General features: G+C 53.0%; 2 protein-coding genes across 2 annotated transcripts; one reads left to right on the top strand and one right to left on the bottom strand.

The window, feature by feature from the left end:
* Positions 1-273: 273 nt before the first annotated feature.
* Thap7 (THAP domain containing 7) lies at positions 274-3,489 on the top strand. The gene is made up of 5 exons (XM_005077553.4): positions 274-393; positions 562-641; positions 1,023-1,178; positions 2,495-2,635; positions 2,839-3,489. The coding sequence occupies exons 2-5, from the start codon at positions 562-564 to the stop codon at positions 3,386-3,388; spliced, it is 927 nt and encodes a 308-aa protein (XP_005077610.1). The 5' UTR covers positions 274-393; the 3' UTR covers positions 3,389-3,489.
* Positions 3,490-4,143: 654 nt separating this feature from the next.
* On the bottom strand, positions 4,144-23,893 carry Lztr1 (leucine zipper like transcription regulator 1). Its single transcript, XM_040751144.1, has 21 exons — positions 22,697-23,893; positions 22,328-22,390; positions 19,744-19,800; positions 16,225-16,304; positions 15,783-15,891; positions 14,119-14,202; positions 13,076-13,133; positions 11,965-12,104; positions 10,431-10,632; positions 10,029-10,184; positions 9,553-9,663; positions 8,713-8,805; positions 8,487-8,582; positions 8,240-8,405; positions 7,886-8,055; positions 7,581-7,737; positions 6,799-6,925; positions 6,563-6,712; positions 5,868-5,973; positions 5,709-5,789; positions 4,144-5,526 (listed from the first exon to the last, which is right to left on the bottom strand). The coding sequence occupies exons 1-21, from the start codon at positions 22,894-22,896 to the stop codon at positions 5,410-5,412; spliced, it is 2,523 nt and encodes an 840-aa protein (XP_040607078.1). The 5' UTR covers positions 22,897-23,893; the 3' UTR covers positions 4,144-5,409.
* Positions 23,894-23,945: the final 52 nt, after the last annotated feature.

Genomic DNA, 23,945 nt, shown 5'->3' with positions numbered 1-23,945 from the left:
CTGAGTAACCCGCGGCCCTTGGCGGGGTTCTTTCAGGCAAGAGCCCAGGTTTTTCTTGGTGGTGAATCTTTTTCAACGAAAGTGTCCGCTTACGAGGTTCAGGAAGCACTACAGATCGCACCCGGGCTGCTTCATCCTAACGGCGAGCGCTCAGCAGTTACCTTGGATACACAAACAAAACAAGGGAGCGAAGGCACAGCGGCTGCAGGAAGCTCAAGCATCTCGGCAGCAACGATCGTCCGGCACTCCCAACATCCGGTGGCCCGCCCTCCAGGAGCTCTTCCGGCTCCGCCCCTTGAGGGCAGTCGCCGCCGGCTACGGAGTCCCTACGCTCCCAACTTCCGCATTGACCCACCCATCGCGAGACTTTGGCGGCGCAGCAATGGCAAGACCGTGAGTACCGCTGACGGGAGTCTATAGAACGAGTTAGGACAGGACTGGGACTAGGTCGGGCCGCGGGGGAGCCGGCAGGTTCAGGCCCTCTGGAGGGAGTGGCGGCGGGGCGTGAAGGCAGTCCTCCCCCGGCTGCCGCCCACGACCCAGCTCCCACCCCTTCCCCAGATGCCGCGACACTGCTCCGCCGCCGGCTGCTGCACACGGGACACACGCGAGACTCGCAACCGCGGCATCTCCTTCCACAGGTCAGCGCGCGTGCGTAGTGGCACGCGAGGGCTCCCTTGCGCAGGCGCTGGTGTTGCCGCGCTTTAGGCCGCGCAGGAGACAGCGCCTTCCCGAGGTCGAAGTGAGGCTTGAACTTGTGAGCGGGAGGGTGAAGGGCGGTCGAGCAGTCGCGAGTCCAGCCGAAAAGGACTGGACGCTTCCTTGCCTTGGACTCGGAGCTCTGACTCTTTGCTGCTAGGTGATGCTGAGCAGGCCCCGTTCCTTCTCTCGTCCTCAGTTTCCCCGTAGTGGGTGGTAATCCGAAAGGGTCGTGGGGAGGTCTGCCCATCTTGCCTGGGGGACTTGGGCATCCTGATCGCAGGCTGCCGCAGTCTGGTGCTCACGGTTTTGTGGCTCTGCAGACTTCCCAAGAAAGACAACCCCAGGCGCGGCTTGTGGCTGGCCAACTGTCAGCGGCTGGACCCCAGCGGTCAGGGCCTGTGGGACCCGGCCTCCGAGTACATCTACTTCTGCTCCAAACACTTCGAGGAAAACTGCTTTGAGCTGGTGGGAATCAGGTGGGTCTTTCTGCCAGCCAACACCACAACAGATTGTGAGGCATCGGAGCAGTGGGTCACGTGGGGCAGCTCTGTGCCCGGTGAAGCCCATGAACGGCTGGCTGGCACGCTCGCACAGGCACACCTATGTCCAGGTTGGGTGCTGTGGCCTCTTCCCAATTCTGTGCAGTAGAGCCTGGCCCCAGGATTACCATGCCAGTGGCGTCCGAGAAAAACAGCCTTTCCCAGCAGGGGAGTCAGCCCCGTTGGCAGACTTGGTATGCAAGTGTGAGGACTTGAGTCCAAATTCAAGTACCCAGATAAAAAGCCGCATGTGCTTGCCAGTTCTTTTCATCCCAGGTCTGGAGAAGACAAAACTAAAGGATCCCTAGGCCCCTGCCAGCTAGCCCGTCTAGATGAGCTGTGGAGCTCTGTGTTCAAGGGGAGACTGCCTTAAATGAGTAAATAAATAGACAAAAATAAGGTGGGTGCTCTGGAGAGAGGCTCAACAGTGTAGAGCACTTGTTACTCTTCCAGAGGACCAGGGTTCAATTCCCAGCACCAAGGGATCCCTCGCCTTCTTCCTACCTCGGCACACAGGTGGTGCACCTTCATACACGCAGGCAAAACGTTCATACTCATCAATAAGGCTGGCAAGGTGGCTCCAAGCTGTCACTGGTGGCACACGCCTTTCATCCCAGCATTCTGGAGGCAGAGACAAGGGGATCTCTGTTGAGTTTGAGATCAGCCTGGTCTACACCAGGACAGGCTTCAAAGCTACACAGAGAAACAAGAGCGAGCACTGGCTTCTTCCAGACGACTTGGGTTCACTTGCCATCACCCACATGGTGGCTCACAGGCCAGTACACTCTAGTTCCAGGGATCTAGTGCTCTTTCTGACCTCTGTGGGTACCAGGCATACGCATGGTGGATAGTCATACATACAGGCAAAGCACCCATACACATAAAAAATGATTTTAAGGAGAAAAAAGAAATCTGTAAAACAAAGGTGGAGAATAATTGAGGAAGGCCTCTGGTCTCCACACAAAAGGAAAACAGCTTTTCCATGGGGTATGCACCACCTAGTTCTTCCAGCAGGCCCACAAATGAGAGACTTCTGACTGGTCCACCTAGCCCTGCGTGGCGGGGGAGGTTTTCCATTCACCTCAACTCTGGATGCTTATTCACAGGGCAGACTAGTTGGGTTCTACCAAACTTGGCACTCTGCAGATTATTGGCAGTGAGCCGTGGAGCCTGTAGCTGAGGGGACCTATGTTGGGACCAGGGGAAGTGGCAGCACTTTGTCTCCAGCTCATTTGGGCTGCTTTTCCCCACAGTGGGTATCACAGGCTGAAGGAAGGGGCGGTCCCCACCATATTTGAGTCTTTCTCCAAGTTACGTCGAACAACCAAGACCAAGGGGCATGGTTATCCACCTGGCCTGCCTGACGTCAGCCGGCTCCGGCGATGCAGGAAGCGGTATGTGCTGCCGGAGGGGGGGATGCCCCACCCTCCCCCCAGGGCTGAGGGACTGGACTGTAGGGTGAAGGCCAGCATCTTCACTGAGCAGGGTTCTTGCTGCCTATACCCAGTGAAGGGGCTTGGGTGTTAGGGATCTGAGTGGGTGTGTGAAGGTCCTGGCGTGCTCTTAGTTGTCGAGTTTCTTTCTGTCTCCCCTCCAGCTGCTCTGAAGGTCAAGGACCCACAACCCTGTTTTCTCCACCTCCTGCTGACATCATCTGCTTCCCTGTGGAAGAAGCCTCAGCCCCTGCCTCTCTGCCTGCATCCCCTGCTGTGAGGCTGGAACCTGGCCTTAACAGCCCCTTCTCAGATCTCCTGGGCCCGCTAGGGGCCCAAGCAGAGGAAGCAGGCTGTAGTGCCCAGCCTTCACCAGAGCGGCACCCCTCCCCTCTTGAGCCACGGCCTATCTCCCCATCTGCTTACATGTTACGGCTGCCACCACCTGCTGGAGCTTACATCCAGAATGAGCACAGCTACCAAGTGGGGAGTGCTTTGCTCTGGAAGCGGAGAGCTGAAGCTGCTCTTGATGCTCTGGACAAAGCCCAGCGCCAGCTGCAGGCCTGCAAACGGCGGGAGCAGCGGCTTAGGCTTCGACTGACCAAGCTGCAGCAGGAACGGGCACGAGAGAAGCGAGCGCAGGCAGATGTCCGCCAGACCCTCAAGGACCATGTACAGGACTTTGCTATGCAGCTGAGCAATAGCATGGCATGAGGACACTCAAGGCTCTGGTCTCTCTTCCTCAGAGGTACTTGATTGGAGCTACATCCACCAGGCTGGCCGGAAGTCACAATAAAGTGGATGCTAGAAAGAGACCCTGCTGTTTGGCTCAGCTGGGGGTACCAGACTCCTCCCTAGACAATGGTCAAAGCCTCAGAGGGATCAGGCCCTGGCATACCTCTTGGCTGTGGGGCATCTTTGCAGTCACTCTGCTTATTTAGTTACTCTCTCAAGAAAGTCAGCTCCTTGGAGTTCAGCTCTGTCCTCCTCCCTCCTTTTTTTGAGTCAGGGTTTCAGGTAGTTCAGGCTGGTGTCATTGAAGCCACAGATGACATCGAACTCCTAATTCTCCTTGTACCTTCTGAGTAGAGTGATGGGCATGTGTCATCATGCCCTTGTCAGATTTGGTATTTATGTAGAGGCACAGCAAGCTTCTGCCCACAGGCCTCATCTGTTTGGCCAGTACCTTTTACTGCCCACTCCTGGCCCCATTTAGGGAGCCTCAAAACCAGCATAGGATGCTACACTTGTCAGGTTGTAAGGCCACACCTAGAGAAGTTACTATTTTAGATAGCAGCATTCGGGTCCTGGCCTTGGTGCTGTGTTCATCTTGGGAATCTGGCTTCCTACTATAGCTGTGTCCACAGTGACCACCAAGCACACAGCCTTTCCCTACTGCTCTTTGGCCACGTAGCTCAAGCACAGCTGAGTTTCTGGCTGAGTTCGTACACAAGGTTCTGAAAGTTTTCTTTTTGAAGCCCTAGGTGAATATGTTTATTCGTATCCTGTATAGAGGAGACAATTGAAGGTCCAGTTACAGGGGTCAGCATAAGGCAAGATTTGCAGACCAAAGTTTTCAGGTGTTTCCCCAAAAGAGTCTTGGAATGGCTCACCAACTTGGGGGAACGGCTCTGACAGCACAGCTGACTCACACCAAGCCTGCCTGGCTGTCCACTGTGGGCTGGCACCCTCCACCCAGCTTAACTGCTGCTTGAGCTCAGCACTTCATCTTAACCACTTCCTGGCTATCTGTTGCGACTGCCTGCCACTCTGGGCACCTTTCTACCTAGAGCCCCACCGTGTGAGGTGAATGGAGCACAGGAGGGCAATGTGTTTTAAGGCCAGGAAGAGCCAAGCATTTCTCCAAAATGAGTTCTGGCTTCTAGGACAGAGTAGGTTCCTGTACTCAGAAAGGGTCCACTGTGCTATACTGGATGTAGACTCTGAAGCCCTGAAGTCAGGTAACAAGAATGGATACTTGGAGAGTCTCCTAGGAGATATCACACATACTCATTTTTCTCCACCATGTGTTGGCATGAGCAGAATGGGAGATGTGCTAACCCCACATCTGGGGAATCTCCTAAAGCCATGGAACTGCCATGTGCTTCAGAAGGGCAGACTAGAGGTGGCCACTATGCCAGCCAAGTGTATATGTAACATTGCCACAGCTTTAAAGGAGGCATGTCAGTGACAACACAGGAGCTGTGTGTGTCTCTGCTGATTTCTCCCTGCCCAGGTATGCACACAGGGTGGACTGGAACATGCAGCCTCTCTGGGAGGCTAAGCTACACTTGCTGCCCTATGGGCTGGGAGCAGAATCTCCAAAGTTCATGTCTAGAATCAGACACTTCCCTGGTCCCCATTCTTAAGTTCTGGGTTAGGAGTGGAATACAGCCTATTGCTAGGGTAACCTGGCAAGCCCTGATCTCCTGACAATAGGATTCTATACCTGGGTCCACAACACACTCAGGGGGAACACAAGCCACACTCACATCTATCGCTGAGTGGTGTCCCTGAGCCTTAGTCTCCATGGGAGAGGTGCCAGCTGGAAAGGGAGTCTGCTTCACTTGCCATTCCCTGTGGGGCCTGTGTTAATGAAGCACAGCCTTCAGGAGTTCCTGTACACCTCTGCCCAGCAGAAGCTGGGGACCACTGGTCTGATCACTTGTAGGTGGAGATGTGGCCCATCGGTTGAGTATCATCACTCTCCAAACAGGTAGTCCTCACAAAGATCCTCAGATGTCAGCACCCAGCTCTGCACACTGCTTGTCAGAGATGTGGGAGGCCAGGGAGTCTATGATGTCCAGCAGCAGCTGCTGGCTCAGCAACCGCAGTGTGGGCAGCTTAGAGACCTGCACAGATGACCAAAACTAGATGAAACCAGACTCCCAGGAGGACCAGCGTGGGCAGCTGAGCCCTCTTGGGGTCCAGCCTGCTCAGGGCTTGGCTGTCTGAGGACAGTGGGCAATGGCCAAGAGGTACCCAGGCCTGCTGGGGAGGGCTGGGACCCAGAGCCCTGGGGCCAGAGCCTGACCTTGGTGAACTGGTGCACAATGATGTGCAAGCAGTGCCGCTTCATGTCCAGCGCCTGCGTCTTGTCAGCCGCCTCCAGGATCTGCAACAGCAGGAACAATGAGGCGCCGCCTCGGCTCACCACAGACGAAGGTGTGGCCGGAAGGCACTGAGGCACTACCTGTAGCACATTCTGCACTGTTACATTCATCTCCAGGTTCTGCTTACAGTATGCCTGCAGTCTGTTGTTGTAGAAGCCATAGTAGTAGGGGGCTGCAAATAGGTAGCTGGGCACACACGAGTTAAGGAGCTGCCAAGTCAGAGGACACGTATTCACTTGCATCCACCCATCCTGCCACATCCCTAATCCTCCTGGGGAGGGTACTGCGGAACTAACAAACCTCAGAAGCCAGAACTCCAGTTTGCACCCCAGCTGGCTATCTCTCTAAACTGGCTCTGAACCATTTCGGGCTCAAAGGCCCCCGTTCAAGATTCAAAGAAAACCTCAATCCTCATTTCCATGTGCACATTCACAGAACTCTCCCAAGCCCTCTCTGGCCCCATCAGGCACCCTTCCTCAGGTCCAAACACAGAACGCATGAGAAATCCCTTTGTCCACTCGCCTGTTTGTTAAACAGTGATAGCCAGCCCGCCTGTCCCAGGCATTTGGAAAGGTCAAGACTCAACTGTGCTAGTTGCAAAGTGGCCGCTCCAGCTGCCCACCTGCTTGGAGTCTTTGGAGACCAGAAGGCCCAGCACCAGCATGGGACACTAGGATTAGGTACCAAGCCAAGATCACCCAGCCAACCCAACATGTCTGAGGGGTGCGAGGACTCCTCAGTGGTGACCCAGGAGCACCGGCAGGTAAAAGGATGCAGTGAGTCCTCAGGGGGCATGTTGACCTCGCCATAGTAGATGTAACGTAGCATGGACTCAAAGGCCTGTCTGCTGGGCACCATCTCCCCGATAGAGATGTTCACCTGCCCATCCTCTGGCATGAATGAACGGAACATGGCCTCAAAGTAGCTGCAAAAGAAGAGGTAGATCCTAGCACTCAGGAGAAGAAAGCATCAGAGCTCTGCCCTGCCCTCCCCCATACATCCTTAACACACCTAGAACGGGCAGCTAGGATGGCTTTGTGGGCTGGTCGTGGGTGGCCATCAAGCAGCAGTGTGATGTCACAGAACTCCGAGCCTGCCCCCTCCAGGTATGCCTTCATGTCCTGGATCAAAGATGTGCCTGGGGGTGTAGAAGGACCTTAAGGAGACTCCCACCTCCAACCTTAATGGACAGGCTACCTTTGTTTCCTGGCCTGATAAGCACCGCCTCCCCACAGGGACCGTGTCACTTTGCTGCTCAGTTTCCCCAAGCTAGAAGTGCCAGTCTTTCCTTCCCTCGGCACTCAGGTCACCTGGAAACTGCAGTCTTGTTGTGGCCCTCAGGGTTGCTGCGCCAACACCCACCATGTGCCCTATATGCCCAGCTCCCAGCCTCATGCTGGACTCCCCGCTGGGCTCATCTTTTGGACTCTCATGCCAGGGGCTAGTACAAGCCCCAAGGGGGAGTGAAGGTGCTATCGATCGTCTCCGCTGGGTAGGATGAGAAGTACTAGATGTATGTAGCTGCAGCTGCCTCACTCACTTGATATCAGATCTGACCAGCCAACCAGAGAAGGCACAGGTCACCCCAGGAGTGGGTTTCCTGGGTATCCAGGCTCACTGCCACACAGCTTGCTGTTGAAAGCCTTTATGAATTCTCTGAGACTGCCTCTGTCCCTCCCAGCCTTTGTGCCTGGGAGCACCTGGTGGGCCACAGAGCTACCTTACTCCAAGGGTCTGGCAGGTAGGCGGTTCTTAAGTTCCCTACATTCAGGACACGAAAAGAGGTTCCGTACCAATGTCCACAGGTTGATCCGAGGGTGCTCGAGGGGGCGGCTGCTGCTTCCGCCGCACAATCTCTACAATCAGAGGGGATGAGAGGCGCTCGAACTCCTTCATCATGATCACCTGATTGAAGTGCGACTCCTTCACTATGAAGTTCAGGCAGTGCTCCTGGGACAGAGAGGCACAGCACACAGAAATCAGCCCAAGGCCCAGGCTGGGCAGCAGAGCTTGCAGTGAGGAGCAAGGGAATACAACACAGCCCAGGAAGGCCTGGGCTGGGAGGCACCCGAGCTGCCAGGCTCACCCCAGCTTGTACCTTGAGCTGGCCCAGCTGTAGCCTGGCAGCACTCTCACACACAACCAGCACATTCTGCAGATCCACGGAGGCTTCGATGTACTGCCGACACAACTGCTCAAGGCGACACAGCTGGAAGCTCAGCGCCAACTTGTATACGTCCATGATGAGCAGCACGTCCTCTACATGGCCTGCACCAAAAAACCCGTGAGCCTACGGTCCCAGGAAAGGACCCAGGGCTCCCTCCATGAGCAACAACTGCATGCCAACTGACCATGGCTTGTACCTCAGGCACATCTGTAACGGACCTAGCTCCACCTCTGGCACTGCCGCCCATTCCCCACCCTGGTCCACACCACCCATCCCAAGGCAGACCTTTCCGTGGGTACTTGATCTTGTCTGTGTAGAGAAACTGCATGAGGACCTCGAATGGCCGGGCCTCAGCCTCACGAATGGCTACACGTAACAGGGGTGGCCGTGCCCTGCCCACAGCTGAACCAGGGGCCTCCCTGGGAGCCAGGGCCCCATCCTCCTCCAGCTTCTGTTGGGAGAAGGGAGCTCAGGGCACCCCAGTAGACAGTGGGCGAAGCTTCCCAGTCGTGGGGGCTAAAGGAGACCTTACCTGGGCCAGCCACTCTCGAGCCTGCAAGATCTTCCTACGAAGCCAGCGGCTCCGTGCACTGACAATGGCAACATGGCCCTGCACACACTCTTCCTTCTGCATAAAGAACAATTGGTATGTGGGTGAAAGCAAAGGACCCTGCCCCAGGGGACAGAAGCCAGCAGGCCAGGGCAAAGCTCCACTCAGCAGATAAAGTAAGTGAGGTTGGCATAGGTCAGTCACCTACCTCACCAAGCACAAACTCCACATCACAGAACTGGCGGCCCTCCCATAGGCGCCCATAGTCTTCATGCAGTGTGCACTTAGGGTAGCAAGAGAACTGCAGAAGGAGAATCAATGAGCAAGCAACAAGCCATCCTGAGACCAGCCAGCCATGTATCTATCTATCTATCTATCATGTATACAGTGTTCTGCCAGCATGTATCCCTGCAGGCCAGAGGAGGGCACAGATCTCATTACAGATGGTTGTGAGCAATCATGTGGTTGCTGGGAATTGAACTAAGGACCTCTGGGAGATCAGTTAGTGTTCTTAACCACTGAGCCATCTCTCTAGCCCCCACTGTTTTTTTCTTTGACAAAGGCTCCCAGGTGTTAGGCAGGCTGCACTGTTTCTAAAAACCTGGACCTGGGTACTCAAGAAACCCCATCCCACCCCTCCCTACCACTGAAACAGATTTATCCACGCCTCCACTGTACCAGGGGCCCCTGTTCTAACAATCCATTCCTTCAGGTTTGGGAGGGGCTCCAAGGGAAGCCTATGATTTCCCTAGAGGCCCGGCACAGACCACAGCACGGCCCACTCCTTTGCTGGTTCCACGTGCTCCCCTGATACTCTTCTCTGAAGCTTGCCTAACTCTGCATGAAGGCTCCCTTCCTCCTAGTGCCATCTCTGCCTACTGAACCTACAGCACCTCCAGCCTCTCCGCTAGACTCTCAGAGATACTGTCATCCCTCAGGCTTAGCTATCAATAGGGACCCTACACAGCCCCAATCCCACCCACTGGCCTCAGTTGCATCCTTGAGCCCATCTACCGCAGCAGGCCTCGTAGAACCACGAGCTGCATACCTGGAATCTGTACATTTCCCCACTGCGAATGTTGTTGTCCACAGTGCCCCCAAAGATGTACATGGCATCAGAGATGACAGCGGCTGCATGGAAGAGCCTCCCGCTGGGCAGCTAAGGACAAGGAGACAGAGTAATGGGATGGCTGAGATGCCAACCGTGGATCTGGCTGTGGTCAAGATGGTGTCACAGATTCATGTGGCCATGAAAGAGGAAAGGCCAAAGATTCCAGTCCCCTGGACAGAGGTTTCCTGGGTGCTCCTGTAGGTACAGAGGGAAGCTGGGGCCCTGGGGTGGGGCAGAGTTGTGCAGAGCCCCAGGTTGACAGCGTATTTGAGCCAGTGTGCCACGCTGCCTAGAGGGGAAAGCCTGGGACCCCAGAGCCATGTGTTGCCCTTCCAGGAGCCCTGCTTTACACATCTATGAGCGCTCTTGCTTCAGAGGGCAGTGGGATTTTAATAACCGCCCTTGACACTCACCTCTGACGCCAGGTGCACAGGCTGCTTGGCTGAGGTGGTGCCAAAGTCTAAGCCAAATACATCTCTGGACTTCTTAAAGCTGCTCCGCTCCTCTGAGGTTAGGGTTGATGCCTCCTCAGAAGAGGAAGCCCGCTCAGGCACCTCAGCCCCACCAACCTTGAAGGAAACATATGCAAGGTAACAAGCCACCACCCCTTCCAGGGCTTGCTGTGGGCTCCAGAGGACATGGAGGAAGGCTGTGAAGGTGGCCAGGGTGCTTCCCAGAGGTCTGCAGGATAGCAGCACAATGCGACTGACGGAATGCAGGCATGGCAACCCGAAGGATACAGGAATAGGGGCCATAAAAGTCCTCAAGTTGCTCTTCTTGGCTATACGTAACCCAGGGAACCCAGCAGGACTCACCTCACTGTCAGAGCTGGGCTGGACAACCTCCCAGGTCTGGAAGTCCACATCATAGCAGTGCAGCTCATTGGGCAGTGTATTGTCCGCCGCACCCCCAAACACATAGAGATGGCGGTCAAAGGCCACCATGGTGTGTCCATAGCGCCGCTGTGGTGGTGGTGGGGAGCCCCGGAGCAGGTGCTCAGTAGGGATGCGAGTCCACCTGGGGCCATGACCATGGACCAAAACTGGGGTGGGGGCTTTGCTCTCTCACACACTCCCCACAAAAGGCCCTCCTATGAAGTTCCCCTAAAGTCCTTGTGCTGCCAGCCCAAGGTCTAAAGGGAAGGCACAGGCCTAAGAGTCCAGCATCTCTTGCTCTGTTTAGGTCAGGTATTGGCCCTGCAACCCACCATGGGGCTCTACCCAAGCTCCCTCTCCTCCTGCCACCATAGAGTAGACAGTAGTGACAGGGCAAAGCTTCTGCTGGCCTCTGGGAGTGGAGATGTAGAGACCTGTGTTGTCCTAATTGTTCTGCTCACTGCCCCAACAGTAGAGTCCGCACCTAAGGGATGCCTACCCAGGCACTAACGCTCCTCCAGACTTCTACCCTCTAAGGGCTTCTAGGACTTTCCAACAAATCTCCTTTTCTGCTAAGTTATCTAAAGAACTGTGGCATCTGTGCCACAAACAAGTCCAAGGTATCGGGAAATGAAAGACAAGATGTCCAACTATTTGTGCTAAGAGAATGCGTCTGGGCTGGAGGGATAGTTCAGCCGTTAAAGGCTAGGCTCACAACCAAGAATATAAAAGAATACGTCTGCCGCCTTTATTGCCAAGAGAATGCGTGTGTGTATGTGCCACACCCGTGTGTCTTTATTGCAAGTGCTAAGAAGTCTCTCTCTTGTAGAGAGGGAGCAGCCTTATATACAGGCTTACAGCACAGTGGAAAAACCCCAGGTGGAAGAGATTGTGTTTTCCTCGTGCTAGATGTTGATGTCAGTGGGGCAAGGCGGGGGCAGTAAGCTAGCACTAGGAAACAGGATGCACTTAGACTGAAAAACAGGATGGACTTGCTGACTGACCAGAGACTCACAGAGATCCCGTGGGGACTGGGACGCAACAAAGAACCAAACAGATGCAGGCTGATTCCACACCTGCCCCAGGACTCAACAAGATTCCCTCTGCCTAGGAGTCCCCTCCCAAGCCCTATTCCTTTGTCTCTGTTACTTCCAGTGCCACAGGCTAGCTCCATCACAGAGTCCTAAGGCTAGCCAGAAGTCCCTGTCTTCTGTTATCCCATGAGATTAGTGCTGGCCACATTTGTTAATGGTGTCGATGAACAGGCCATACACAGGGCAAGGATTATACCAACTTGGACCACCGTGGGACCCTGATTCAGGTTATATACCTTGCTGAGCTACAGCCATATCTCAAGGGCCTTATGAAAGTGTCAAATACCCATACTCCAGGCTGTGTGCTCCTACTATATGTGGGAACTAGGGGAGATGACAACAGTTACCAGACACAGGATTGAGTTACCCAGGGAACTCACGTCTTGTCTTTGAATTCGAACTGGAAGAGGTTGTTGGTTATCTTGGCTCCACTCTGCCCTGAGAACACGAACATCTTATCCCGGCACACAGCCACAGGGAAGTTGCAGCAGGATGGGGGGATCTCCCCACTCTGGGCCACCTGCAGTAGGGGTACAGCTCAGCCAGAGCCTCACAGGCCTGGGGCTACACTATCCTACACTGTGAAGCAGATAAATGTAAATAGTTTACATCCTCATCACACCTACTCACATGGGCCCAGCTCTGATCAGATGAGGCTAAAATTGTGAGGTTCATTTGGAGATAAAAATGCAATATCCATAAGAAAAATAAAGCTGCAGAGGAAATCAATGAACAAAATGTTGCCTTCGTTGTGTTTAATGAGAGTGGATAGGAACAGATCACATCTGTCACATGTGACATGCTGCCCATCCTGAACTCGGAGCTTTTTCCTTCCTCGGACTCCACTTTCGCTTCTAGGGATCAAAGCCAGGGATGTGTACATGCTATGTTTCCATGGACTCCAGCCTCAGCTCCAAAGCCTTTTATTATTTATTCATTCATTCCTTTTGGAGACAGGATCTCTCTGTGAAGCTCTGGCTAACCTAGAACTCTCTACATAGCCCAGGCTAACCCAAAACTCAACACTGTAGCTGAGGATCACCCTGAATTTCTGTTTTTGGTTTCTGGTTTTTGGAGACAGGGTTTCTCTGTATTGTTTTGGAGGCTGTCCTGGAACTCACTCTGTAGACCAGGCTGGCCTTGAACTCACAGAGATCCGCCTGCCTCTGCCTCCCAAGTGCTGGGATTACAGGCATGCACCTCCACATGGTTATTTGTGTCTGGGGATCAAATGCAGGGCTTCATGCATGCTGCATTACCAACTAAACTACATCCACTTGGAGTCTCTAGTTAATATTGGAGTTGGGCTGGCAGAAGGGTCAAGGAGAGAAGAGATGGGCCTTGGTGAGGGGAAGAAGGCAGACTGTTATATGCCACCCTAGCACCTCTCACCCATATACCAGCTTCCTTTATCCCTTGCCTCTTGATGCTGCAACCCAGTCCCCAGTGCCCCTGACTTCCCACCTGCATCATCCTCCCTGCACCCCTCACCTCCTCCCAGCATGTGAGCTCTCTGTCCTGGAGGCCAATTGTCCACATGTCGTTCAACCTGCATCAGGATGGAGGAGTCAGGATCCTTTGGCCTGAGCCTGGCTGGGCGGGAGAGCTCCTGGAAGGAACCACTTGCCACATGTGTCAGGAGACAACTGTACCAGCTTTCTTAAAGAAACAGGAACTTCCGGGCAAGAAGGTCTACCTCAAATCCCAATACCCAGCCTCTAGCCTCTCTCACTTCCTGCTGGTTCTCTGTCCAACCAAAACAGAAGTAGATTTACTCATAACATGCGGGGTTATGGGACAGAGCCAGCCACGTGGAGCAGGGAAAAGACAATGTGTCCCATAAAGCCTACTGCTCCACTGTGCTGTTACTGGTTTCTACAACACTGCAGTTAAAGTGAGACTGCACAAATACAACAAAACAGCTTTCTTGAACAAGGTGGAAGCCTGGTGTGGAGGTCCCCACCTTTAATCCCAGCACTTAAGAAGCAGAGGCAGGAAGAGCTCTGTGAGTTCCAGGACAGCCAGATCTACACAGAGGGCTCCAGGACAGTCAGGGCTACAGAGAGAATTTGTCCTTTTTGGTTTTTCAATACAGGGTTTCTCTGTGTAGCTCTAGAGCCTGTCCTGGTATTTGCACTATAGGCCAGGCTGGCCTCGAACTCACACAGATCAGCCTGTCTCTGCCTCCTGAGTTCTGGGATTAAAGCCATGTACTACCACTGCCCAGCTGAGACCTTGTCTTAAAACAAAAGCAAAATATAAAGAAATAAAGAGAAAACTGTAATCCAGGGAGGAAACCAGGGCTGGCTTTAAGCTGAGATGCTTCTGGCCTCCAGGCTGCTGTAGTTCCAAATCTCATCTGAGGAAGTCCAGGGATCACAGACTTGGCTGGGAGATCCATTCAGAAGCCTCTCCTGAGAGACTCAAACCCCAGCAGGGTAACTTACCCCAGCCTGAGCACTCAGGTGCCAAGAGAGCTTATTCTGCCCCTGAGGACATGCAGAGGTAGGGTACATGGCCAGCTACTTGCCTACCTGGCATTGCCATCATAGCCAGCAAAGATCCAGAGCTTGTCACTATACACTGTAGCCCCATGGGCTGACCTGGCAACCGGCAACCTAGAACATAAGGAAAACATGAGGAGGGGCTGGAAAGAAGGCTCAGCACTGAAGAAAACTCACTGTTCTTCAGGAGACCCCAGGTTCAATTCCCAGCACCCACATGGCACCCACAACCACCCCCTGGAACTCTCTTGGAGTTCCAGGGGGTCTGATGCCTTCTGGTTTCCTCAGGCACCAGGCATGCGTGTGTTATAGACATACATACCAGGAAAGTACCCCACCAGGTACACACACACACACACACACACACACACACACACACACACACGCACGCACGCCCGCACGCACGCACACACACGCACACGCACACGCACACGCACACACACACGCACGCACACACGCACGCACACACACACACACGCGCACACATACGCACACACACACGCACACACACGCACACGCACACACACACACACGCACATTTTAATGAGGAAAGGTCATCATCGGAACATGCTGAAGCGAGGGCTCTGTGTGCTCGGCAGCTAGGGCCACATCTGCCTGACACTGGGGCTCAGAGGGCAGTGCTGGGGCACTAGAAGCCAACAGCAGCACAAGAGGTCTGAACAATAGATGTGTAAAATATCCAGATGCTAAACCTGGGCACGATGGTACGTGTCTGTAAATCCTGGCACTAGGAGACAAAAGGAGGAGGGTCAGAAGTTCAAAACCAGCCCAAGGTCAATGGGACTGTGTGAGACCCTGACTCAAAACAAACAACGAAAACACAAAGGCAAAACCCAAACCCCTCCTAAGGGGCGGGGACACGGCTCAGTGTGTAGGTTGCCTTTCCAGCATACACGAAACCCTGGGTTTGAGTCCCAACACTACAAGAAACCAGGTATGGTGAGTACACTTGTAACCCCAGCACTCAGGGACCACAGACAGGAGGACCAGATGTTCAAGACCATCCTCAGCTACACAACAGGTACAAAGCCAGCCTGTCTCAAAGAAGGGGAAAGTCAGATACAGGCCTTGGTATAGCTCAATGACAGAGAGCTTGCCTAGTATGAAAAGGGCCCTGAGTTCCATCCCCAGTGCTGAGAAAAAAATAAAACAAAACACAACAAAAATAAATTCTGAGGGGACTGGAGAGATGACTCAGAAGCATTGGCTGCTCTTCCAGAGTTCAATTCCCAGCAACTGCATGGTGGCTCACCACCATCTGTAATGAGATCTGGTGCCCTCTTCTGGCATGCAGGGATACATGCAACAGAACTTTGTATACATAATAAATAAAAATCAAGTCAGTGTCCTCTTAAAAAAAAAAAAAAAAGAGGAATTCTGTGGTCCACACAGGCCCAGCACCTTCCCGGCTGCTCTGAAAATACTAAGGGTGTGCTCACAGATCAGCCCACCTGGGTTCTTGAGAAAGAAGCGGTGCACACCCGGGGGTGGGCTGAGGCAATGCCTGAGCACAGCTCCCGGCTTCCAGCCCTATCCCCACGGCACTCATCAGTGATGAGAGCTGAGCAGCCAAAGTCTCCCAGTCACAGGCTCCCCATCTGACAGGTGGCAGGGAGCACATCCCAGGCTCCAGTCCACTTCTTCCCGTGAAAGTTCTCAGCAAAACCGCTTACCGCCCTTCAACTTTCCACTCCGTCCACTGGCCAGTTGCAAACTTGTATTCAAAGAGGTCATTTTTATTCTTCAAGTTAGAATTGGAATAAATATCTCCAGTATAGCCCCCTGGGCGAAGAGAATGAAAGTAAAGAGTTACATCTGGGGCACTATTTGGTATTTAAATGTGTGGGGTCCTAGTTAACATATACAAACCCCTAGCAACAACCCCTAGGCCACCCAAATTACCTCTGCACTGGGCTCTGGGATGCAGACAGGTACACTGATGTTTCTTGCCCTAGCCATCAGAGAGGACACACCCAGTCCCATGAGCTCAGGACACTAGGGAAATCAGTTCCCCCAAGCCAGTGGACAAAGTTAGTGGGGTAAGGGAACCCTGACCCAACAGAGCTCAGAGAGCCTCGTGGAGGGTGCGGGGTGGGAGGGCAGGAGGCTTCTTACCAAAGACAAACATGCTGCTCCCGTAGACAACAGCTGAGTGGTGGTAACGGGGGGCTGGTGGGGTGCCAGTGGTAAAGGCTCTGGAGAGGCACAGGGTGAAGTCAGTGAGGGGTCAGCCAGGCAATCCAAGCCCTGTCGCCGCCCTTGAGACCTCCAAACCTTGTTTTCCTTTCTCCCTTCCTTTCCTCCCTCCCTCACTTCCACCCTATCCTCCCTGCTCCTTCTCTCCTTTTCAAGCTATGTTGTTGCTGTAAGTGATCCAGGCTGGCGTGTAACTGACTATGCTACGGAGTTCAGGTTAGCCTCAAATTTATCCTCCTCCTTCCTCAGTCTCCTGAACACTGGGGTTAGCGAGAGGCATTACCACGACTACAGTAATTTAATTCTTTCAGACAGGTTCTCACTGTGGTGCCCAAGCCGGCCTCTGATTTATGGTTTAAGCAATCTTTCACCTCAGCCACCCAAAGAGATGAGAGAGGCGATGTACCCCAGGGCATCAGCTTCGCTTTACTTCTGTACTGGGTGCAGTTCTCCCACAGAACCCTTTAAAACATCAGTAGCAGCCGGGCATTGGTGGCGCACGCCTTTAATCCCAGCACTCGGGAGGCAGAGCAGGCGGATCTCTGTGAGTTTGAGGCCAGCCTGGTCTACAAAGTGAGTTCCAGGACAGCCTCCAAAGCTACAGAGAAACCCTGTCTCCAAAAACCAAAAAAAAAAAAAAAAACATCAGTAGCCAGGGGACACCAAAGTAACAGGCACATCCTGCCTGGAGGGAGGCCCCGGCTCGGAACCTTTCTACCCTTCCTAAAACAGGGCTCCACTATGTAGGCCAGGCTGGCCTCAGAGATCCGTCTGCTTCTGCCTCCCGGGTGCTGGGACTAAAAAGCCACCATGACTGACTTTTTTCCTTTAAATAGGTTCTTACTATGTAGTCTTGGCTGGCCTAGAAGCCACTGTGTAGATTGATCTCAATTCAAAGAGATCTGCGTGCTAAGATTAAACTTGTGAACCACCAGTGATGCCAGGCTGAGAGCTTTTTTTTTTTTAATCATTTGGAAGATATTTTACAATTTGCTTTTTCAAGTAAGCAACAGATTTTTGACTTGGCTGGGCATGCACCACTATGCTCAGCTTAAGCAATTTATTTTTGCTTGTATTTTGAGAGGGTCTTGCTGGGTTACAAAGACGGGTCTCAGATTTGCCTGCTTGCCTCCCAAAGACTAGAATGTTAACCGTGTGCCACCACCACACCTGGCAATGTGTGACTTTCTTGCAGTGCTGAGTGCTGAACCCTGAACATGTGCTAAGCAAACACTGTACCACCGAACCTCATTCCTAGATTTTCTTTTTTTTGAGCTGGGGTCTGAACTCAGGCTGTCCTTGAACTTATGATCCTTCTGCCTCAACCTTCTGACTGCTTGTATTACAGACATATGCCACCATGCTCGCCTTTCTTCAGCAACTTGTTATTACAGTCACAAAGTCTTCAAAGTGATTTTCATTTTTCTCACTGTGTGTGTGTGTGTGTGTGTGCACCACAGGAGGTGAGAGACAGCTTTGTACAGTAGTCCTCCACAGTGCACACATGAGGTGAGAGACATCTCTGTAGAGCAGCTCTCTCCTCCACCTTTATTTGATTCTGAGGATTGAACTCAGCTCACTTGGCTTGCACAGCAGCTGCCTTTATCTGGTGAGCCAAGTCGCTGGCCAACACTCAGGTGTACCCAGCACTCAGGTGTACCCAGCACTCAGGTGTACCCAGAACTCAGGTGTAGATATAAGTGGGTAAGAGGTCAGGTCGTCCTTACCTACACAGCAAATTTGAGGACGTTTGAGGTCAACCTGGGATATACATGAGACCCTGTCTCAAAAAAAAAAAAAAAAAAAAAGACTAGGGATATAGTTCAGAGGTAGAGCGCTTGCCTGGCATGCACCAGTCCCTGGATTTTATATCCAGCACAGAAAAAAGAAAAGAATCGGTAGCAGCTGCATTAAGATCAAGTGTCAAAGCCAGGCATGGTGGCACACACCTTTAATCCCAGCACTCGGGAGGCAGAGGCAGGTGGATCTCTGTGAGTTTGAGGCCAGCCTGGTCTACAAAGCTACACAGAGAAACCCTGTCTCAAAAAATAAACAAACAAAAAAGATCAAGTGTGAGAAAAACAATTTCTGCTGCTATGTCAGTGCTACCAGGCAGAAGGCGGGGTCCTAGCTGATTGTGGGGTTTTGTTGGTTTTTGCATGTTTGTGTTTGTCAACTTGTGTCAAGTTGTAGATTATCTGACAATAGGGAAACACAATTGAGAAGATGTCTCCATAGTATCAGGCTGTAGGCAAGCCTATGGGGAATTGTCTTAATTGGTGATTGATGTGGAAAGCCCTAGGTCATTGTAGGTGGTGCCACCCCTGGGATGGTGGTCCTTGGTGGTATAAGAAAGCAGGCTGAACAAGCCATGAGGAGCAAGCCAGTGAGCAGCATTCTTCCATGGCTTCCGCTTCAGCTCCGGCCTCCAGATAGCTGCCTTGAGTTCCTGCCCTGACTTCCTTCAGTGTGAACTGTGGCATGGCCGGCCATGTGAGCCGAGATAAACTCTTCCCTCCTCAAGCTGCTGTTGGCCATGGTATTTGAGCACAGCAATAGAAACCCTAAGGCAGTACATGATGCCAAATGAAGCTGCCCTGCCTGGCTGAGTGTCCAGGGCAGTCACACAATCTCCAGAGCCCTGCATCCTCCTCTTTCAAAACAGACCCCATCCCAGAAGGCTGCTGGGGACCAAGGGGATGTCCTCCAGACCACCACAAGGTGCTGTGTAGCACTGTGCTCCTGTGTGAGCAGGTAATGGAGCTAGCAAGTCCAGGAAACCCTGACCCTTGGCTATAAGCTGCTCCCAGACAGAGGCTACTGCAGGAGGCACAGTATATGGCATCCGGAGAGCAGGTGTACAAGGCCGCACAGCTGAGACTGTGGCTCACAGGGTCTGCGTGCTGCTTGATGCCTATGTGGGGTCTACTGGCAGGCAGGTAGCCCTATGAGACAATGGTGGGACAGGCGGCTCTGCTGCCAGCCTGGAGGTGGCACTCTGGGAAAACTAGCTGAGACCTGCCCACGCCCTGTCTAAAGACATCAGACAGCAGCTCCTGGCCCAGGAGAAATTCTGGTGACTGAAGGTCCCTCCCAGGTCAGAGTCTAAATACCACCAACTAGACCAGACAGACCCCTTAGTTCACAGGATTTAGGATGATTGTCACAGAAAACCGTGAGAGGCTCCCCTCTGCTATATTTCTCTCTGGCCCTCCATGACGAGCTGACTCTAACAGCCAGCGCCATGCTGCTGTTATATTTCTCTCTAACAGCCAGCGCCGTGCTGCTGTTATATTTCTCTCTAACAGCCAGCGCCGTGCTGCTGTTATATTTCTCTCTAACAGCCAGCGCCGTGCTGCTGTTATATTTCTCTCTAACAGCCAGCGCCATGCTGCTGCTCTCCAGGACGGGCGGGGTCCTGGACCCAGGGCCACCCACCTGCACCAGGAGCAGTCCTTCACGTCAAACCGCAGGAGGTCATTGAGCATCGTCTTTCTGAAAGACAGTCAGAGAGAGGGTGGCAGTCACCAGGCTGCTTTTTTTTTTTTTTTTATGAGACAGGGTTTCTCTGTATTGTTTTGGAGGCTGTCGGTCCAGCCCGGCCTCGAACTCACAAAGATCGGCCTGCCTCTGCCTCCCGAGTGCTGGGATTAAAGGCATGTGCCACCACCGCCTGGCGCCAGGTTGCTTTTGAAGGTGCTACCTCACCAGGATCTTAGAGATGGGCAAGGGCCTGCACCCAGGGTTGGAGACAACAGGAAGGGTTTGGCTCACTGGTCTCTGGACTTTTCCAGAGTCAGACAACCCATCAATGTCCAAAGGACAAAACTAGTGATTAGTGATATGGTCAACTAGGGCTCCCACCACCAGCAGTCTGCTCAAGGCTGATATGAGCATGAGCCAGCCCAGAGACTGGAGTCATCACTCACTCCTCACTCCAGCCTCCAGAATTCCTACTCCTACACTTAACCCTCCCGAGGCTGCACCACGATGAAATGCTGGCTCAGACATCAGTGGAGCCCTGCATGCGTTGCCATCTTCCTGTCACCTGACGTAACAACTGCATTAAAAAGAAACCCACTGTCCACTGGGTCAGCTTACATCACTGGCATGTTACCAACTCTTGTTAATGTGGGAGAACAGTGACCCAACCAGACCTCAAGCACTCCCTTCAGGCCTCTGCAGGGCACCCCTGCCTTGCTCGGTCTGTGCCGGGTGGATACCCTCCCTGACTTCATTTTATGGGAGAGGAAGCACAGTCAAACAGCCATGAAGGCAAAGCTTAGAAGCTGGGATCATGCTCTCCCTCATTTAACCCCCTACTTAAATGTAGGGGCATTTATTAAAATAATGGGAGGCCACTGTTTTGAATTAAGTTCCTACACTAGGCCCCCAAAGAGAAGGGCAAACCAGAACAGTTAGTGGGGCCAAATGCCTCATCAATTCAAGCACCAAGGATCAGATGATCCTAAAACCTAACAGTTTCCCCCCCCCCCCAAACCAGAAAGTGCAGTCTACCTGGGTCTGTGTGGTGAAGCCCCTATGGCGGCCCTGAAGAACTCTAACCGAACTAATCAGGCCCTACCCCAACGCCAGGTTTCCTTGCCCCTGCCTTCCAATATGCACAGTTGCTACTGCCCAGCAGGAGCCCTTTTTTCCACTCTGTTGAATGGAGGCTGCCCTGGTTTACTTAAGTCAAAGGCAAGCAGTTGCATAATTAAACTTTCTTTTGAAACTGCATACCCAAAACACTTCTGCTTTTCACCACACACTTGTCTACCTGCTCCAGAAAATGCTAAGGACAGGGATCCCAAGTTCCCACCCACCACCCCATGCTGGACAGTGGTCTTTTATAGCATGGGGAATTCTTACACCAACTGTGACATCTGGGCACTGGTACAGAGAAGTGAGAAGAAAGATGCCTTGGGGAAATAAATCAGCATCAACACTTGCCCTGTTGGGGGGTGGGGCAAATGGAGCTGGCAAGAGAGGGCACAAAGGCCTTGTCCATAAGGATCATTAGACAGGAAGCCAGAAGTGTTTCAGGGAAGGAGCAATGCAAAGGGCTGGACAGCAGGGCGTTTGGGACAATCCAAATGCAAGGTAGCCAGGGGGCAGGCTGAGAGTGAGGAAAGCACAAGCGCAGAGGACCTCCCTCATACACTCCTGTAAGGACTGGGCTTCACACAGAGGGTGCTACGGGGCTATGCGCTGAGGAGGAACGCACTCTTGACTTGCAGTTGTAAATGGATGCCCAGCTGCTCTTGAGAAAGGAACTATGGAGATGAGATGATGCCAGAGGACCACGGCCAAGTTTGCACGTCCTAATGGAGTCCTGACAATCTCACCTGCTCAAGATCAGCTACCCTGGGTAGTCCAGGAGGGAGTCATATGCAAACACATAGCCTCAGCTTAACTAAGAAGTCTGTGCGGGGAGACGTGCTCACCAGAACTGCAGGTCATTTCCAGGAAGACTACTTTCCAGGAGGCTAAAGCAACACAGGGAAATCTCCACCAGAAGCAAGACATACACAGCAGCAGTAAAACTGATTTTGGAGGCAGTGAGACCGCTCAGCAAGAGAAGGCACTTGCCACCAAGTCTTGCAACCTGGGTTCCTGGTCCCCGAATGGTAGGAGAAAGATGACTCCTGAATGCGCCCCCAACACACACATAAACAGATGTAAAAACAACAACAAAGCATGTTCTCCATACTTTTGGTTCCAAAGCAAGCAAGGGGGCAAAGCCTAGAGGGCAGAGTAAAGAAGAAAAGTGCCACGCAGAGCTGTGTCTCCTCATTCAAAACAAGTATGTTTCCATGTACTAAGAATGTGCTGCCATTTGAATGCTGGGGTGAGAGGGCTTTCCAGGCAGGATCTTCTCACCATAACCTGGGGACCAGGTACACGGCACCTTACGGACAGGTAAACAGGTTCACAGGTCACACCTAATGATTCCCATTCTTAGGCAACAGTCTCACCGCCATCGTCCGCTGCCACCACTCCCATTAGCAGGCAAACTTACCCGTTGTCTCCGCCAAACACATAGATGGCATCCTTATATGCCACGACTGTGTGCTTGCTGCGCCTAGAAAGAAAGAGGTGAAGGACAGTGAGTTTGGGTCAAGCCTCTCCACTGCCAAGATCTACAGAGACCCTTCAATTCCGTCAGACAGCAAGGACGCCTGCCTGGCACACCGAGGACTCTTCAGACTCGGGGACCCAAACTGGACCGTCTGGTACTCTGCCCAGGGTTACTACTGTGCGACTCCCTGGAAATCGGCTACCCCCAGGACATCACTCGGGGTCTTGCCCCCTTAGAGCCCATCCTGGGGCCTCCTCGGCTCTCGTCGCCACTCCCATTGCCTTCAGGATCCCCTGTACACTGTCGTACCGGGCGCCCACGAATTCGTCGCAGGGCGGGAGGCGCCGCCAGCGATGCACTGTTTCGAAGGGTCCAAAGTTGAGCGTCAGGTACTCGACACTGTCTGAGCAGCTGTGGTCAAAGTCCACACTCGGAGCCACCTTGGAGCGCAACCCTCCTGCCAGGGCCCCGGGCCCGATCTGGCCCCCCGAGCCTCCGGGCCCAGCCATCCTGGGTTCAGGCTGGATGGGCCGCCCGGGTTGCAGGGCTCACGGCCACCGCCCGGGCCGAGCCAAGGGACCACATTTCCCGAAGAGCCCTGCGCCTCCGGTGTCCCACGTCCGGCCAGCTTGCACGCTGGGCCCGCCTTCCCAACAAGCCTTGCGCTCTCCGCCACACGGCGGGCTGTCAAGGGTCCCGGCAGCGGGGCTCCTCACATTATCACACAGTGCTTCACATTCTGAAAGCTTTTCTGGCCAAGAATCAGCTCAGGTGTCCACTTTCGGGAAACGCGGTCTGACCAGAGCATGCCTTATAGTCGGTCTTTGTCATCACCCGGAAGCCACCACCCCCGGAACTCCAGAATGAGGTTTCCGGCTTGCAGGCGGCTCAACCGTCCGCCTTATATTTGCACCCCCAAACCTGGCCTTCAATGCTCCCCTCTCCCTTTGGCGTTCTTATTGTCCGGAACTCTTGGTAGCGGAGAACCCTGGTTCTCCGCTTCTGTTTCTGAGCAGGAGCTTCATTTGTTTCTCCCCCTTTCTGCGGTGGGCTTTGAACCCAGGACTTGACGGGCAAGCACTGCACTAGACTACACCACAAACCGTAGTTTTTACATTGTAGTTTGAGGCCAGTTGAATTATTTCTTCGCTTGTGAAATAAGGATTCGCAAAGTTCAGGCAAAATGGACAGTGAAGCCATGAAAATGAAATCGTAAAGCTAATTGGTTTCCACTTTTTGTGGTAAGTGCATATAAACATAAAATAGTAAAAGTGAAGTCACCAGCGACTTCATAATGGCTATCATAGCTGTACAAAAGATCACTGAGATATACAGAATGGGACTGGGTAAGTTTTTGAGTGGCTACTGTAATCCAGATGAGCATTTCCATTTCTGAGTATATAACAATGAGATGATTTAATAACAGTAGCAGAGCAGCTCAGGTGGCTGTGAGGAGCATGGCGTCTGCTTTGGGACCCAGTTCCTATCTACCTTAAGTGGGCAAATACAAAAGCTGCCTTTGGCTTCTGAACCTTTTAAAAAACAAAACAAGAGCTCA

Source organism: Mesocricetus auratus, unplaced genomic scaffold (genome assembly GCF_017639785.1).
Source record: "Mesocricetus auratus isolate SY011 unplaced genomic scaffold, BCM_Maur_2.0 Super-Scaffold_100008, whole genome shotgun sequence".
Lineage (NCBI taxonomy): Eukaryota > Metazoa > Chordata > Mammalia > Rodentia > Cricetidae > Mesocricetus > Mesocricetus auratus.
This window is presented reverse-complemented; position numbering and strand designations above follow the sequence as displayed.